The sequence below is a fragment of the Psittacula echo genome, assembly GCF_963264785.1.
Source record: "Psittacula echo genome assembly, chromosome: 2".
NCBI lineage: Eukaryota > Metazoa > Chordata > Aves > Psittaciformes > Psittacidae > Psittacula > Psittacula echo.
The window spans coordinates 120,011,024-120,029,570 of record NC_137737.1 but is presented as its reverse complement, the minus strand read 5'-3'; the positions used below and the strand labels follow the sequence as shown (position 1 = coordinate 120,029,570).

Here is an 18,547-nt window from a genome sequence, read left to right as displayed (position 1 = left end):
GTTCCTGGCAATTTCTCTGTCTTCCCAGACATGTAAGACAAACATAGCTAGACTGACTTCAGCATTTTATGGTTTATAAAACCACAGTCCCAAAATCTGCATGTATAGAGAAAAAATGCCAAGAAATAAATGAAAAAAAAAAAATGTTTCCCCCCCCCGCATTTTCCTACACTATCCCACCCGTTAGCAGTTTCTTATAGGAGTGGTTTTTACTCATTGAAGGATTACATTATTCAACAATCCATTTTGGATTTCTGCTTATAACACCAATGTACTGTGTATATCTATCTAAAACTGCTGCATCATTCTGAAAATGTATCTTCTAGGCAGTTTTTCAATATTAAGTTGAAACTCTGGCTTTTTAACTTGCAAGGTTTTTGAATACAAGAATAGGATGTCTGGCAGAGATGGAAGACAAGCTTTATGAACTTGAGAACCATGAAACTTGATCCATAAATGCTGAAGTAACAGACTTTTTGCTTGTCCGTCCTCCCAGTGGTCTTAAATCATTTTCTACACAAACCTCCTCATATGTTCTTTAAGGTGAAAGTAATAGTTCTACTAATTAAAGGTTCTGCAGTGATTCTAGGTTTTCTATTTGATGTATTGGGGGCATCCTATTTGATATGTTACATATGTTAACTTGAAACATGCTTTTAAACCAGTTAAATATAATTTTGCCAGCAATTACATCCTTACTGTGGATTACCATGTCCTTTGTTAATTAGAACAGCTCCTAGTACAATCTTGCCAAGTATTTTAGGTCTGGAGCTTGTGAGATCTTAAGCTATCATCAACTCCACAAGTTTCTTAATTTACACCTGCTGAGATAGGATCAGCAGACTCGGGTTTGTTTAAATGAAAATTTCTGTTTGGATTACAGACTGAGGCTGCATGCCCATGGGCATACACACCAGGATAAACAGCCACCACAGGTGGCCCCTCTCCAAATGAAAAACATTACAGAAAGTTGGCTGTACAGACAAAATAAATGAAGGTATAGTACAAGACAAACATTTGCATCCACTGTATTTCAAACAATACAAAGCTAATTTTGTCAAATTCAGCCTCACATTCTCATAAGCATTATAAAGCTCTTTGAAGACAAGCTATCGTAATGATGTATGTGAGAACAGTTATACATAGACCAAAGCTTCCAAAACTGACTAGCAGCCATTAGCCTATTTGTATCAATTTTATGCCTTACTTTCAAAAGACCAAGTGTTTATTTTTGAGAAAAACAAATCAGCCAAAATCATTTCCACATATATATGACATAAGTGCAGCTAAGAGTAATTTAAAATTAATAGGAACTTTTGGGGAGGGTTTTTATTAATAAGCTTTAACTTGAAGGTTAGTTTTCAGTGCATCTTTCTAATAGGAAGAATCAAAAAGTCTGTTATTCATGATTATGGAAAAAAAATTAAAATGCTATTTCAGAAAATACCTCAATGCTGTTTTTTAATAAATAAAACAAGAAAAAAACACTTTTTTTTTTAATTAAAAGAGTTGAGTATTATAAATATGGTTGGACTCGGTTATCTCAAAGGTCCTTTCCAACCTAAATGATTCTATGATTCTATAAAGCCAGGTTTCCAACTAAAGAAATCTGTATTAAGTAAATCTTTACATGATATTGTCACCTTTCCTGCAAATCCATTTATGACAAAAACAACTAAATTAATCCAATCCAAAATATTTGGACTTCTCTTAAGAAAATGTACTCCTGACTTACATTGCCTACGGACTTAAGTATTCCATCACATCTGGCTATATCAGACACTTGATTACACTGTTGTTTTTTCTAATATGAATCAACTACCATGTTTGATTTAGAGATTTACTCCCTAGTGCAATGTATTTAAGTAAAGTTGGCAACTAGGAACATAACATGATAACCAGGCCATGTGAAAGGTGTAAATCAACAATTACAAAGGTTTAATTGTGAAAACAAACAGTAAATCTTGAGGCAAGCCAACAACATTTTCTTGTATTTTCTCACCAATTAAGTGAGATCCTCTTCCCTAGTCTGGAGTGCATGTAGGTTATCAGGTGTGTGTGTACTTTTACGGTTAGCTGTGTTCAAGGCAATACAATTACCTTGAGGAACTGGGAAGAGTCTGCACAGTCCAAGTCCAGATTTTCCATGTTCCATTTTTCATACCACAGTATACTACGTAGCCATCTGATTTCCACTGACTGCTGCCTGAACATTCTCCTACAGCAATAATTATGATTCATGGCTGGAGTATATGAGACAAGGCCAGTGTCTCTGGGTGTAACATACACTAAATTGACAGACTTACTGTAAGTCATCTCCATTGCTCAATCTAGTGACTAGGCATGAATATGGAAAAATTCACAGGCAAGAAAAACGTCTGCAACGCTCAGGCTTTAGCAGCAGTGGAAAACAGTTCTAGGACTACCATATTTTTCCCTGTAATTCACTAATTGGCTTTCCTTATAAAGAACAGTTACTGCAGTGGTCCTACAACCACAAGAGCGTGGTCAGCAAGACCAGGGTAGTGATCATTGCCCTGCACTTGTCACTGGTGAGGCCGCACCTCAAATGCTGCATTAAGTTTTGGACCCCTTACTACAAGAAAGACATTGAGGTGCTGGAGCATGTCCAGAGAAGGTCAACGAAGCTGTTGAAGAGTCTAGAGAACAAGTCTCATGAGGAGTGGTTTGGGTACTCTCTAAGGACAAGGTGTGGCTCTGAATGTATGACTCTTCATACAAATGAAAATATTAATATAAAAATATTAATAAAAATGAAGATACCGTTATAAAATGGAATCATATGGAATGTGTGTTGCAGGAATGGCAGTGCAGGATGGCAGTGTTGTAGGATGACAGTGATTCAACAGCATGCGACTCTCCCAGTGAAACACTATGTGAACTATTTAATAAACTAACTTCCATAAAATTGCCCATCACCTCATGAATGACACACTACATTCTCTACCATTGCCAAGTGTAGGTGTCTGCTCTTGTACAGATGTTCTCAGGATGTGGAAGAATGTGTGAGGTTACTGAAGGTTACTGATGGATGAAATGTGGAAGATGTCTGAGGGGGCTGAGTACCTGGGATTAATTTAGAGGAGGAAGTGGAAAGGGAGGTGGTGGGGTCGTTTGCGGTACAGCTGGGTAAGGGGAATGCCTGTGAGGAGCCAGTGGATAGAAATTCCTTGTGGTGTTTAGGTGTTGTACTTAGTTCCGTTCTTCTACACAGTCTGTTGCTAACCATTCCCTCAGTGCTGGGATGCAACTCAAGAAACAAGAAAGTAGCTCTACTGTCACACTCTGCTAACACATTTTGACAACTTCTTGCTGTTTTGTTGATAAACAAAAATATCAAAATGCATGTTATGACAATCCCTGAAATACTGTTTGCTCAAACTTAGCATGGTTTATGTTGTGAAAGCAATTCCTTACATCTAGTACAATTCAATTTGTACTGAAAATGCTACTAAGATGCTTTTTAACAGTACTTTATGTTGGAGCAAATGAATTGAGATAAATCATTTTGCCCTGTGGCCAAGGAGAACAGTTGATCACCATCCTTTCATGTGTGAGTAGAGATTGAAGACTCAATCATTACAAATCATGTTTTCAGATCTCTGCTCCACCCCTATCTTATCTCTAGGTTTCTTCAAGTGTGATGTGAAAACAGGGTGCAGTACTCACCTGAAGTCTCATAGCTACTTTGTATAGTGAAATAATTAACTCTTGAGTGTCAGACATGTTCTTCTTCATACTTGCCAAGATGACCTCTGCTTTTTTTCATAGCAGCTTTGTTGACCCAGATCATTAGGAATGTAATGAGAAAAGAATGAGATTAAGGTAATGTATTTTATTTTACACTGCGGGGGATTAGGAATGTAACTGCAGTCAGTTATGTCTCAGCTGAGGTGCAGTTACTTCCCATTAAGGAAGAGCAACTGTTTAAACTGCATCATTCATAACTCATAGTATTCTGCTGGATAAGTGGCTTGGTTCACATAGCACTGTTGCCTTAAGATTCTCCCCCTTCTCTTTTTTAATAGCATTCATAAAGTCACTTATTCTTTTTTTTTACATTTGCACACTCATTAATTGTGCTTTTCTTAAATTAATTTCTTCTTATTCATCTCAGGCTATTTCTCCAAATTACCAGGATAATTTTATCTTTATAATTTATAATGATTGCAGCCCTTCCTAGGTTGACAAAATCCAGAAATTTTGTTAAGCATATTTTATATTCATCTGACTCATTATTATACGTACAAAATAACAAAATTGGCCTGGTATAAGGATTCCCTCTAAAATAAGTTTTTGAATTTGTAAGTGAAGGCACTGATAGCTATCCTTAGCTGTGATTTAATCTGGACCACATCTCAATTTAGAAAAAAGTACTATATATCAACATCACAAGTTCTACTATCATCAAGATATATCTACTGCTTCTCCCCTAAAACACTCAAACACACTGCTAACATAGGAGATCATGTTGAATTCACAAAATTTGTTCTTGAAAAATCTGTTTTCTCTTAGTTTCTTTTATCTTCTCACTACTTGTAACGTTAATTGTTTGTTGTAATATCTTTCTGGTTATCAAAGTTAGGCCAAATGTTTTGCAACCCTCCAGGTCAAGCTTTCCTTAAGAAAAATGCTATGCCCTTTTTTATTCCAGTGAGTCTTCCTCAGGATTGTGTCATGAATTGACACAATTACTAATACTAAGTTACCTCCAATTTTTAGATTTCCCCTCATTGCACAACTACCACTTTTGAAACTTTTACTATACCTACCAGTATAAAACTACTGACTTAAAGGCCTAATACCCTTCTAAAGCTAATTACCTTCCAACTTGAATAATTTTTCCCCTCAGTTTTTGGCTACTCTTATTTTTCCCATTAGCTCTCCTTCCTCAGTGCTTTCTATTTAAGACAATGCTATAAATACAGCGCAATGCTTCAGAGGACGGTCTGTTTGCTTTTGCTGTAAGAGGAGAAAAAACTTGTTTGACAAATGAGCTTTCCAAGTTTTGACACATACCTAAAGCTGACACTGTTTGCTTTCCTGTTATCAAGGATAACAGAGGTAAACTTTGGAAATCAGTTAGTTTCTCTTGCTTTAAAGTAAATCATGAGAACTCATGGAGGTTACAAATATTGGAAAATATCTGTAATTCCTGGATATTACTGTAGTTCTAATTTAGGAAGTATGAAGAGTCAAGTTAACGTGGTTTGTTTATATGGAATGTCACAACACTCTTACTGTTATTCATCACTTGGCACAAACAGAAGCTTGGAATATTTCCAGGAAACCTACAAACTGGAGTAATTTCACATAACACTAGAGACAGCTGAAGAGGTAGCACCGGAAATGGGATTTTATCTATCTCAGACACTGAGATCAACTCCCAGATATCAACTTAAGAACACTTCAGGTCTATGATAAATTCAGGCCCAAAGGGGCTACTTATGCTGCATCAGCAATCACATACTGAGGCCAAAACCCTGCTCTCAGCCATGGTGCTGCTCCACAAGAATGCAGGTCTTCAATAGGTCCTATGTCATATCTTCCAGTCTTGTATTATTGTCTTGAATACCCCCAGGACATCACAAATGGTATCAGACCCTTAAATGTAGGCATTATTTGGGTCACAAAATCCATTGACTAAGAATACATTGAAAACCTTGAGAGAATATTTCTCAGGCTGTGGATGTGAACATTGCACACAAGAACAATTATAAACTTTTCCAAAATTTGGGGATATGCTATGGGCTTATGACTGACATGAATGCAAAGACAAATTTAAAGGCAATTTTTCTGTCACCTAGCTACCAAATGTTTAAAAGTTCTGTTCCTTTTTTGAGATGTTCATTTACTTTATTCCTAGCAGAGGTAAAGATTCTCTAAACCATGAATAAAAATGAACAGAATATTGTAAAATTCTTAATTAGGCCAAAAGTCTGAAAAAGCAGCTGGAAAGGTTAGTACATACCACAATACATTTTTGCCCATAAAGTCAATTTGTTAAGCTTCTCCATGAAACACGAATATAATTTTCCATGTGCTAGGAGATCATAATGGAAAGTCTGTTGGCTTTTCTTTCAGATCTCTGACCTCAGTAAAATATAAAAATGTTCACATTGACAAAAAAAGATCTGGTAAGTTAAAAAAGTTCTCTAATAACTTCATTAAAACATATTTATTGTGGTCACAGATCACCAACATCATGTTTCAGACTTTAACCGAAAAAGGAGTGTCACTAGCACCACTGTTACAGAGATGAGCAATAATCTTTGTAGGACAGCAGAAAGTCACAATGAAAGGCAGGTTGCTTGTCACTACCCAGCATAAGTGGCAAAGTTCTGAAGGTATTGAATGGAAAAGTGAGTAATGAAGGACACAGAGAAGTGAAGGGATCCAATTTTTCCCTGAGGAAGAGGAGACTGCTTAGTTGCTAGGCTGCAGAGGTGGCAACAGTGCAGGTTACATTGCAGGAGGAATCCTGAGAATTTCTAATATCTCACTTCAGGGAAAACCCTAATCTTAGATGCAGCACCAGCCACACTTGCCATCAGCAGATCACAACCAAAGGATCTAAAAGCAGCCAATACTTCTTCTCTACAGAAGAAATTCTTAGCTGTAGTATTCTAGCGTGTGTAAAGTGAAAAGCTATAGTATTATGTAAATCCAGACTAAAGTATAATAGATTACTTGATTCTGAATTACGAAGAGCAGCTACCTGTCCCACTAACATTTAGAATCTGTGTAGACATTTCTGCAATACTCAGGTCATGTGAGCAAAGTAAATTCTATGAAGGCTATCTGGGAAAAGTAAAATGAAAATACTTACGCAAGGATATGTGTTGCAGCCAGGGACTGTTACACAAATAGAGGAAATAGCACAATTATGTCAAGGTTGTCAGGCAACAGAACAAGCCTGAACATGCTCTGCTCTGTTATAGCAGCAGGCAGCTTCTCTACAACAGTAAGCCCATATTGATTATTGACTCAGCTACTGATATGACATATATTTTGATAGCAATAAGTAGTCATTCTGGATTACTTTACATATACTGAGTCAATCCAAATAGCTCATCCAGACTGGCAGAAGCATTAAGGTTGTTAGGAATGCAATTATACGCATGTCAAATTTACCCCAAAAGAGTTTCAGTTGTCTGTCACATCGTATTTTTCAAATTCTCCTGAACCTAGAGAATTATCTATAAATACAAACAAGTGATTTGCTCTCCGCTTCTAAACATAGATTATATACAATAGGGCAATTTTTTTCCATGAAGTATAGAAATGAAAATTATGTTACTACTAATTGTTATCAAGTGTTATTTACACTTTCTCAGCCAACTACCGATCATGTTCCCTGGTGAGCCTTCCCCTGAAGGCAAGCAGCATGGCTGTTCACATCAACCTAACTACATTCCCAGCATGAAGCTTATTGAGGGAAAGCAGTTATTCAGGCTTCATTGTGCATATTTGATTTTTTCTTGTTTTGAAAATCTACAGTAGCAGACTTCCAATGCCAGTAGCAGCCTTATTATTTTTCACGTCTCCTGTGGGGATTTCCAGACTGTGTATTTGTAGGTATACAACAGTGAATTATCCTCCAAGACATTGTCCCAACCTATACAGAAGTAGTGGAATCAATATCTTTTTTGCCTTAGCTTTGCATGTGGTTTTTTCATTCTGGTTTCCAAGAATACTTGCAGTGAAATAACACAGGAAATTCTGACTGAGAATAGAAGTGATAGGACTTGTTTCTTGACAAATGCTATCAAGTTTTGCATGTATTAAATACAGCTCTACAGGTTTAACCGCTAATTCAAATCAATGGCGAATTAAGACCATTACTTTAAAAGCAAGCCCACGACATTGTAAATCAAGGTTTCTACATCAATACTACTGCGTATTTTTGTAATATTACACTTTCAGACGCTATACCCAATTCAAAGGTATGAAAAATCAATGCATATTGCATTCATCTGCTTCACCTTGCTCATGGAAAACACTCACTGTTTTATCTGTTGATTTTACATGAGCAAAATTACGATACATTAACATCTTGAAAGAATATGCATGTACCAAGGAAATGTATGTAGTTTAGCTCACAGTAATTTACAGAAGTGATACTTTTCATTAAAATAATCAAAGCGAACAATGAAATCAAGATTATGTAACCTTACTATGCCTTAGCTGTTCTGTATTAAGCAATATTTCATGTATTTAAAACCAGAATTTGTATTGTATCAATCAATTTAAGTCCGTGAATTCACAAATATTGGCTTACCTTTCCAGCTAATTTGACCACAGCCTTTAGCCACAAAACCATATTCTAATATTCTTTATCTTTGTTCAACAGGAGACAAATTTTTGTTTTAAACAGGATGTGTGCAGGATAAAATTTGTTTCTAAATGGCAATAACAAGAAGCTTTAAAGTAAATCAGACACTATAAAGTAATTCCACAATGCCTTGGAAAGAACCCAAGACTTGCTGGTACCTAAATATATTCTCAATGGGTAAATGGAGCGATCACCCTCAATGTGAACAATAACTATATTCCCCTGATAACTCCATGGAATACTCAATGAAATGAGTTTTCTCTCTGATAAGGAAAAGGATGGAAATTTATTTTCTCTGAACTCTGCTTATTAAAAACACAGAAGATGCTAGAATCCTGCTTTAAACAACTACATGGTAAATTTTATTTTAACAAAGAACTTTGTTTCTATTACTTCAGCCTTTTTCAATGTCAGGTACATGGAATTATTTTGTATCACAATACAGCTATGATATATAAATGCATTATTTAATAATGAGAGGAGATATCCATAGCAGCCCAAAGATTTTTACTTTGCTTATTACTGTTGACTGTAGGTGAAATGAATTCCTGTAACAATGTTGCTCTGAAATGGTCTGAAAACAGCTGGAAAGAGAAAGTGAAAATTTATTTCAGTATGAAATTCCTGGAGACTGCAACAAGTTTCAGGACAACTGATGTTTTAAATTTACTATCTCAAATAGCATTTCTACATGTGTATGAAAATGTTCTGTATTTTTCCTGGTGCTCGTCACTTTGAGATTCTTTTGACTAAAGGACTCATGAGATCATGATGAGTATTTCAGTTTTATCTGTGTCAAGTGACATACACAACATTGTTGACAAGAAGCTTAACATGACCAGGCAGTGTGTGCTCACAGCCCAGAAAGCCATCTGTATCCTGGGCTACATCAAAAGAAGCATGACCACCTGCACTACTGCATTCAGCTCTGGGGTCCCCAGGAAGGATGTGGACCAGCTGGAGCAAGTTCAGATGAAGGCCAAAAAGACGATCAGATGACTGAAGCACCTCTCATGAGAAGACAGGCTGAGAGAATTGGGCTTGTTCAGAATGAAGAAGGAGGCACATATAGCCACGTTCCAATACCTAAAGGGGCCCTACAGGAAATCTGGAGAGGGACTTTTTACAAGGGCATGGAGTGACAGGACATGGGGGAATGGATTTAAACTGATGAAGGTCGATTTAGATTAGGCATTACTTTACTGTGGGGGTGGTGAGGCACTGGAACAGGTTGTCCAGAGAAGCTGTGGCTGCCCCATCCCTGACCGTGTTCAAGGCCAGGTTGGATGGGGCTTTGAGCAACCTCATCTAGTGGAAAGTGTCCCTGCCCATGCAGGGCGGATGGAAACAGATGATCCCTTCCAAACCAAACCACTCTATGATTCTATAACCTTTGTGTGTGTCAGTTTCTTTTTCTCAAAAGTTTGAAACTTACATCATTAATATTTAAAGAGCTGTGGCACTTTCAGTTTGTACAGATACTTATAAGTTACATTCATGCTTTAATTATATCTAAGACAAAAACCTTAGAACTACATTTAATCTCAAAAAATACAAAGGATAAAAGAAATAATGAGAATACGTTAGAATGTACTACCTGTTTTTCAGTTGCAAGGTCTTCCATGGGCAGTAAAATACCCAGTGAGAAATCCCCTGTCTCTACACAACCATGTACCCACTTAATTAAATATGGTTCTAAACCACTGGGGTAAACCAAGGTGCTTATTCATAACTGACCTGACAAAAAGTATATTAGTAGCTATTGAAGACTATGCTGCCATAGTTAAATTGGTTTTGCTCCACTAACTATCCTTGGCTTCTCCACTTTATGCTGCAGTCTGTAACCCAGAATTTAAAATCTATATATAACTTTACATTAACGTAGTAATCATTCCACATGAGCCATAAATGTACTGGTTTCTAAAATGCTTAAGATATTTTCCTTGTCTGAAAATCCATATTCGTTTAAGAAAGACTAAGATTTTCAATAAATAAATCAATAGTTTTGAGAATATCTGCAAAGGGAACAATATCACTGTCACTATATTAATATGTAAACTAAGAAAAGCGATGTGGCCTCTGTAAAACAGCTCTAAGGAATAAAATAAGATAAAATAATTGTATATATTATTAAAATATTTGAGCATTCACACCCCAATTTCCAGCTTAGCATACTGTTGGCCTTGGATATATGGTGACCTTTGATTTATCATGAAGAAGAAAACACAGCTGCTGTAAGAGTTCCAGAGATGTGCTGATAACCTGAGCTGATTGGGACAGCCAGAACCACCAGAGATTGAGATGTACAACACTTACCAGTCCATAAACTCCTCATGCAGCAGCTCCAGGAAACCAATGATGAATCAGAGTCAGGTTGAGTTCTTCAGTCTGCACCACCCACACTTTGACATCAGTGTCAAAGGAGGAGCTGCATGGGCAAGCTCCAGCCACTCAGCAAGAGCCAGGCAGCTACACAAGCCAGCTTGGTACCCAGAGCACACAAGGGAAGTGGTTAACGGCACTACACCTAACTGAGAAAGTGTTTGGTGTAGCCTGTGAATACAGGACAAATTAGATTATCCCAATGCAGGATCTTTTGAAAAAAAAATATTTGTCTTATGCTTGAACCAATACAGCAGTTATCTTCTGTTTCCTGAATAAATGCCCACCTCTGATAAATAGCCCAGCGTCTGAGTAATGATGTTGAACTTGGTGCAGATGACTGCAATCAAAGTCATCTCAGACCTTCCATTTCAAGAACATGTAATCAGTTTTCTACAGCTTTAGCAACATATTTGAGGTACAAATTCCTCATCCCAGACAGCTGGCACTAGCAGAGTATAGAAGTTTCATCTGAAACTGGTCAGATGCTTCTGAAAGTAGGGTTAGAGAAAATAAGTTCTTTCAACCATATTAAATGAATATTAGGACCATTTTGCAGCACAGTTTCGATATTTAGCCTGGAACAGGCATGGCCTCAGTGTCAGATGTGTGGCTACCATTGTCAACTGTGAAAAGCTGCCCAAGTTCTACAGCTGAAGCCCTAAAATAGAAACTAAACTCTAAAAACCATGATGAGGAGCACCGGACCATGAAATGTGAAGCAGGAAGGCAGGCGATGGAGCCACCTCATGGCTAACAGCAGAAACCAACAGTGTGAGGAGGGGGAAAAGAAGAGGAAATATGGGGGGTTGCAGTGAGGTAGGAAAGAGGACATGGTTGCAACAGGAACAGAATGAGGAGATACTGAGGGACAGGGATAAGGAGAAAGAGAGGGGGGAACTATGAACAGGAAAGAAAAAGGGGTTTAAAAAAACCTCAAGCAATTAAGAGACAGACCACAGGTAGATTTCAGACAAAAGGAAAAAGCTTGGTATTTTGAGAACAGAAAGAGAATATACACACAAAATAGGAGTGTTTAGGCTGTTATGGAAAAGGAAAAATGCTTATGAGAGCAACAAAGGGGACATAAGTCCAGAGGAGGCCACAAAGATGCTCAGAGGGCTGAATCAACCCTCCTGTGAAGACAGGCTGAGACAGCTGTGATTGTTCAGCCGGGAGAAGGCTTGGGGAGACCTTAGAGCAGCCTTCCAGTACCTAAAGGAGAACTATGGGAAATCTGTAGAGGGACTTTTACAAAAGCATGCATTGATAGGACAAGGGGGAACAGCTTTAAATTGAAAGAAGGTAGAGTTAGTTTAGATACTAGGAAAAAATTCTTCACTGTGAGGGTGGTGAGATGCTGGCACAAGTTGCACAGAGAAGTTGCGTCTGCCCACTCCCTGACAGTGTTCAGGGCCAGGCTGACTGGGACTTTGAGCAGCATGATCTAGTGGAAAGGGTTCCTTGGACTAGAGGAGCTCTAGTGCGTCTTTCAACCCAAACCATTTTACAATGATTCTATAATAAACTAGGAAAAGAGTGCAGTAGGAGACTGTAGAAGAAGGAAATGTACAGAAAAGAGAGAGGTAGAGAAACAGCTGTATTTCAGAAATGAGGTTTGAACCAATTATTCCATAGACCCAGCATCGCTTTGTTGTCCTACAATATTATCTCAAAAATGCACTGACAACATTGGGTCCTCAGTCTTAACCTTGTGGCAGGTCTAAATACAAGCTCATATAGCTGGAGAGGATGAATGCTGTTAATTGATGTGGCAATATTCCGTTGCTGCTTTATTTCAGATTATGGACAAAGTTCTAGGAATCAGTATTAGAAGGCAGACAACAAATGAAGAAGGGATGAGCAAGAGGAGAGATCAAATGAGGCAAGAGAATGGTCACGTCAAAGTTGAGGCAATGTAATGATACTTTGGAGAGCTGCAACCTGTGAATACTACAGTCACAAAGCTTTACGTAGTAACAGATTTGCTTTGAGACTGACAGCATTGCACCAGTCTCCCATTTCACCATGCAATCAATTTGGGATGACGTTCAGAAGCATTGAGCTCTCACAGCCGCAACTAAAGGCAAGGGGAATTTGACTTCAGAAGGAAGAAGTGCTGTGAGACCTACAATTACGAAGCATTTTGGTTTCAGTCTTCATGTATCATTTCTGTGTAAGATATGGATTAACTGGGTTGGAGTTCCACAGAAAATGTGTACATCATTTACAATTAATGCCTATATAACCTTACTCACAAAATATTAGAGCCGCACTCGTAAGCTTAGTTCTGGAAGTTCTCTGTTTAACCTTTACTTTGTGATTTCCTGAATTAAGTTAACTTTCCTTCCTTAATTTTCTTTTACTGGAGAATTATTTTAAATTTCATGACATAATTCTGCTAGGCATTGTGGCTATAATAATACTGTATTATACAAAAAATGAGTCTTAGGACATACGTAATGACTCAATAGGAGAAAAAAAACCCAATACAAAAAAAAATCATATTATTTCAATGCACCTAAACATCTGTTCAGAGTCTAAGAGTGTTTGTCTTTGCTACTGTTTTGGGGGGGTGATGGTGGGGGGGGTGTAGAACAGCAACATTTGTGCAATGGCATGAGCAAGAACACCTCCTGTAGTTCTAGCAGTCAGTAACTAAAGTAGTATGACTACCATTGCGGTCGTTACAGGGGGTGCTAACCTAGGAGCCACAACTGGATAATCCAACCTGTTCAACTGGAGAGCTTTCACTGCTGTTAAATTTATACTAGCCTATAATTGTAACATTTTCAATGTTTCTTTCCAAAGAAATACAGCATATTAAAATAAGTATGACTATTTTGTTCTTAAAACAGTGACATACAGGCAGTCTTATTTCACACCTTCATAGAATTGTAGAAGGGTTTGCATTGGAAGGGATCCTAAAGATCATCTAGTTTCAACCCCCCCTGTCATGGGAGGGAAACCTTCCACTAGACCAGATTGTTCAAAGCCCCATCCAACCTGGCCTTGAACACTTCCAGGGATGGGGCAGCTACAGCTTCTCTGGACAACCTGTTCCAGTGTCTCACCACCCTCATAGTAAAGAGCTTCTTCCTAATACCTAATCAAAAACTGCTCTCTTTCAGTTTAAATCTATTCCCCCTTCCTCTGCCACTTCATGCCTTTATAAAAAGTCCCTCTTCAGCTTTCCCATAGGCCCCCTTAAGGTACTGGGAGACTGTTACAAGGTAACAGCTTAGTATCATAAACTTGATACTGGCCTTCACACATGTTGCAAAATTGAGAGTTAAAAAAAGATGTTACAAAAATCTGAGGCAAACGTGATTTCAAGTGAACTTTTTCAATTTCACTCATGTGCAATTTAAAAGCATCACTGAAGTCAGTGGACATGATCAGGGTTTCTTCTGACCAAATACAATTACACTTCCTGACTTATATAAGACATTAACACCTCAAGTGCATTTCTAGTAGAAAATAATGCAGCTGGCTCTTTGTATGTAACAGGTGTTCAGAAAATGGTCATAATCATGTAATTTTTATAAATCCAAGCATGGATTACATAAATGGAATTTTTGCAGGGTTTCTTCATCCATGACTCAGTCTAAGAATCTAACACAAGCTAAAGCACACTTACAAACAACATTTATATTATGAACGTCATTGATATCACTTTGAACTGTCATTTCCAATCAAAACATTTGAAATTCTCTACTACAATTATTGTAGTTTGACCCCAAACAGTGTCTTCAGAAGAGAGACATCAGAAGTGCTGTTAGCTTTGTGCTTAGCTGACAGGGTTATGATGAGAAGGAGATGTGGTTGCACTCTTGCAAGGGCAGAACTGTCACAGAGCAGTATAGCTGAACATGCTAAAAGCCATCCTGTTTTAACGGCTGATATTGTCAGCTGATTGAGAGCAATTAAGATGAGCATTTGGGCTGCATTTTCTCCTTAGCAATATAAGCCTGAACCCCATGACATAAAACAACGTAATGCTAGTTGAAGGTAGCCGTCAGAAAGTAAAAGGGTTTATAAAAACAGCAATGCTCTTTGTGATTCATTAGAGTCAAACAGAAATCACTATGTAAAGCAAAATCACATTCATGTCTACAAGAGTCCAAATCCAGATGGCTTCCAGGCACACTTAAAAGCAGTCTCTCAAACTTACCAAGCTTCTTTTGTTAGAGACCATAGTTTCAGGCAGCAGATTTTCCCCAGTACGTTAATGGCATCTGCAAATTCCAGTTGGCACATATAAAAGGGGAAAAAAAATACAAAACCCGCAGTTATGTACAGTCATATGAGCTGTACACTCCAAGAGCCAGAGAGCAGCACAAGTCTAGCCACTCAGATACGAAATATAGCCACACCCGGGAACAAACTTTTTAGGTGCTGGAGATCGTTTTAAAGCCATTGTCAAGGTGAAAGAAACTGTCACACATTACCTACATTCGCTTTACTTCACTTAGGGCATGACTGATTCAACTGTAGATTAGTCTCCTTAAAAGCCAAACAGCCAAGAAGAATGACATATAAAAGCTGTACATACATTTATTTTCCTGAAGTACAAAAAAAAAAAAAAAGAGATATAAATCTAGTTAAAAACAGCTAATAAAGCCGTGTTCTGGGCAAACAAGTAACAATGCTGATGTTGCAAGGATGAAGATCATTTGGGCATGGAGGTAAAAAAAAGGTGAATATGTTGGCACATCAGTCCAAAACCAGTTTGAACCATGCTTTAATCTTCATGACAGTAGTGTATTTCTGCCCAAACGAGATGGGTGAAACTGTCCCGAGAAGATGCAAATAAATTACATAAAAAGGAACGGGGCCGGGTGCCCGCCCGCCAGTCCAAGCCGAGCCGTGTTCCCCAGCGAGGCCCTCACACGTCGGGGTAGCCGCAGTAGTACACAGCGGTGCTGGCGTCCGACACGGCCGAGGAGACGGGACCCACACCCTCGGTCACGTCGTGCCCGGCAAAGGTCAGCCCCAGCTCGGGCTTGCAGGCGAAGTGCAGGTACTGCTCGAACTCGGTGCGATCCACCTCGCCCAGCAGCTCCTCCGGTGGCAGCTGCTCCAGCTGCTCCCGGCACGGCGCTGCCTCGGGCGGCGGCGACGGCTGCCCGACGGCCCCCGGCGGCAACGGGCCGCGCCCCGGGCCCGGCGGCTGGCACGCCTGCCCGTAGTAGGCGTGCAGCGGCGTCGGGCAGCCCAGCAACCCCTGCAGCCCCTGGAGCGCGGCGCCCTGGCCCAGCGCCTCGCCGGGCGGCAGGTGCCGGCGCAGCGCGGCACCCGCCGGGCTCTCCCCCGCCGCCGCCGAGTACTCCCCCGCCGCCGCCGGGTGCGGGGCAAAGCCGTAGGGCACCAGCGCGCACTCCTCCTGCAGCCCCGCCGCCAGGAACGGCGCCTCGCTCTCCGCCGCGTCCAGCGGCGACGGGTCCGGCGTCGGCAGGCTGTACCCGTCGAAGCCAGCGCCTAGCGGCGGACAGTCCCGGTAGTGGCCCACGCCCGACACCGCGTAGCCCTGCTCGCCGTAGGGCAGGCTCAGGCCCTCCACGCACATCCTGCCGCCGCCTGCCTCGGTGCTCAGCCCGGGCCCCGCCGGCTCCGCCAGGCCGTGCTGCAGGAAGCCGCTCTCCACCCGCTTCAGGCGCTTCACCTGCTTCCGCCGCCGCGGCCGGTACTTGTAGTTGGGGTGGTCCTGCATGTGCTGCACCCGCAGCCGCTCCGCCTCCTCCACGAACGGGCGCTTCTCCGACAGCGACAGAGCCTTCCACGATTTACCTGCGCACACGAGCAGCGTCAGACCGGCCGCACACGAGCGGGACCCCGCGCCCGGCCCCGACGGCGCCGCCGTCTCGCCCCCAACCCGCCTCGAGCCCCGCGCGGGAGCCGGCTTCGAGCTCTCGAACCCGCCTGCAAGGATCCCCCGCACAACGGGAACCCCCGGATCCCGCCCGCAGTCCGTGCCCCGACACCCGCCCGGGTCCTCCATATCATGAACCCGCCCACCGCATCCTACTACCCGCCGGTATCCCGGGACCCCGTCCTCGCCTGCCGGGACCCCTCGCTCTCACCCAGCATCTTGCTGAGCTCGGCGTTGTGCAGGTCCGGGTTCTGCTGCGCCAGCCGCTTGCGCTCGTCCTTCGCCCACACCATGAAGGCGTTCATGGGCCGCCGGATCCGCGCCTCGCTCTTGCTCCGGCCGCCCGACGCCCCTGAAGCCCCCACCTCGCCCTTCGCCTTCGCCTCGCCCAGCGGACTCAGCGACTCTGCCCACGGGCATGGGCCCACGGCCGGCATCATAACGGGCAACGAGCACCGCCCCTGAGCCTGGTCCTCGCTGCTGGCGTAGCCCGCATCGGGGCTGCTCATGTCTGGCTGCGCGGCCGGGAGCGCCGGTGGGGACAGCGGCTGCTCTCGTCGCTCGGGCCCCGCTCGCTGCTGGCGGCCGCCGTCGCGCGGCCCTATTTGAGCGGCGAGGCGGCCAATGGGGCCTCGGGGGCGGGCGCGGCGCCGGGCGGTGGCGGCGGCTCCCGCTGCGCCGTGGAGCGGCCCCGGTGCTCCTCCCGGCGCGGCCACCTGAGCAGGTTGAGGGAACTGTCTGGGTTCCCCCTCGCCCTTATCACCAGCCTCTCCCGATGTAGCACCGCGCACGAGGAAGTTTCTGTCCCCACCTGACTTTCACTGTCAATGCCCGCGTCATCCTCTCTGATCTTTCTGCCAGTGTGTCTGGCCTTCTTGGCCAGCTTGTTCCACTGAAACGCGGTGTGTTCACAATCAAGCCAACCCTTACTTCATCGGAACATTTAGAAAGGTTGTGAAGGCGATACTGTATGGTTTTCCTTAAAAAGAGGTGGCTTTGGGTTTGATTCTGAAAATTATTTTTCTTACTGTCTGCTTGCCATCATTAAGCACGTGGTCCTGAGAAGTGGGACACTCAATGGAAAACACCATTGAATGTGTATTTGATGTCGTTTTCCATTGTGCCAATTACCCTATTTCTCACCGCACATTTGGGAAAGTGTTTTATTAGTGCCACATTCCATGCAGTTTATATGCCTAGATTTGTCCATGAACGAGCAGCCGAGCGATCGGCAGCCTTGGCACGACCAGTGAGGCCTCGCTGGGCCGTTTTTCAGCCTAAAGCTCAGAACATCGGTGCGTTTATCCATGTAATTACTGCTTGTTAATTAAATAGCAGGGGTGGACAGTTACGTAGGGTATTGGGAAAAAATGCCGAATAGATCGTGTACATAACAAACCGACAGTGGTGTTATTGAAGGCATCGTACAGTTTCTCGCTCGGTCGTGTGTGGATTGAAGTCGAGACTAAATAGTTTCAGGTTAATTCTTAAAGAAAGATCAGCGCTGACATGAATTATTCAGTCTTTCGGCTTCCCTGAGGAGCGCTGAACTCGGAGAGCCGATATAAATGCCTGCGGGCCGGGAAAGGGTCGGGGCGGGGTAAATGCTGGAGAAACGATCGAGCGGTCATTTAACGATAATGATAATGGCGATAACGATGTCAGCCTGAGTTTAGACAGAACTTAAATTAACATATTTATATTTAAATGCCTGAAGCTGCAGGGAGAAATAGCTTCTCCGCTCTAGTTTTTAACACTCAGGCACAAAGGATGACTTGTATTTTTAAAATACTCATTTTACTGCTGTAAATACTGCTGTAACCGCGAGTCGGTTTTTAGGGAAAACTCTGACATCCTCAAGGGCAGGGACAGAGTCGAGCTCAGGATCCGCCTCACAGCTCCCCATCGCTTTTAGCGGACTGCCTTCAAGCCCGGAG

General features: G+C 41.9%; 1 protein-coding gene across 1 annotated transcript; it reads right to left on the bottom strand.

Annotated features, from left to right (window-relative positions):
• Positions 1 to 14,902: 14,902 nt before the first annotated feature.
• Positions 14,903 to 17,119, bottom strand: LOC308217421 (transcription factor SOX-17-like; the record flags this gene model as incomplete). The annotated part of the gene is made up of 2 exons (XM_080610483.1): positions 14,903 to 16,528; positions 16,822 to 17,119. The coding sequence occupies 2 exons, from the start codon at positions 17,117 to 17,119 to the stop codon at positions 15,627 to 15,629; spliced, it is 1,200 nt and encodes a 399-aa protein (XP_080466609.1). The 3' UTR covers positions 14,903 to 15,626.
• Positions 17,120 to 18,547: the final 1,428 nt, after the last annotated feature.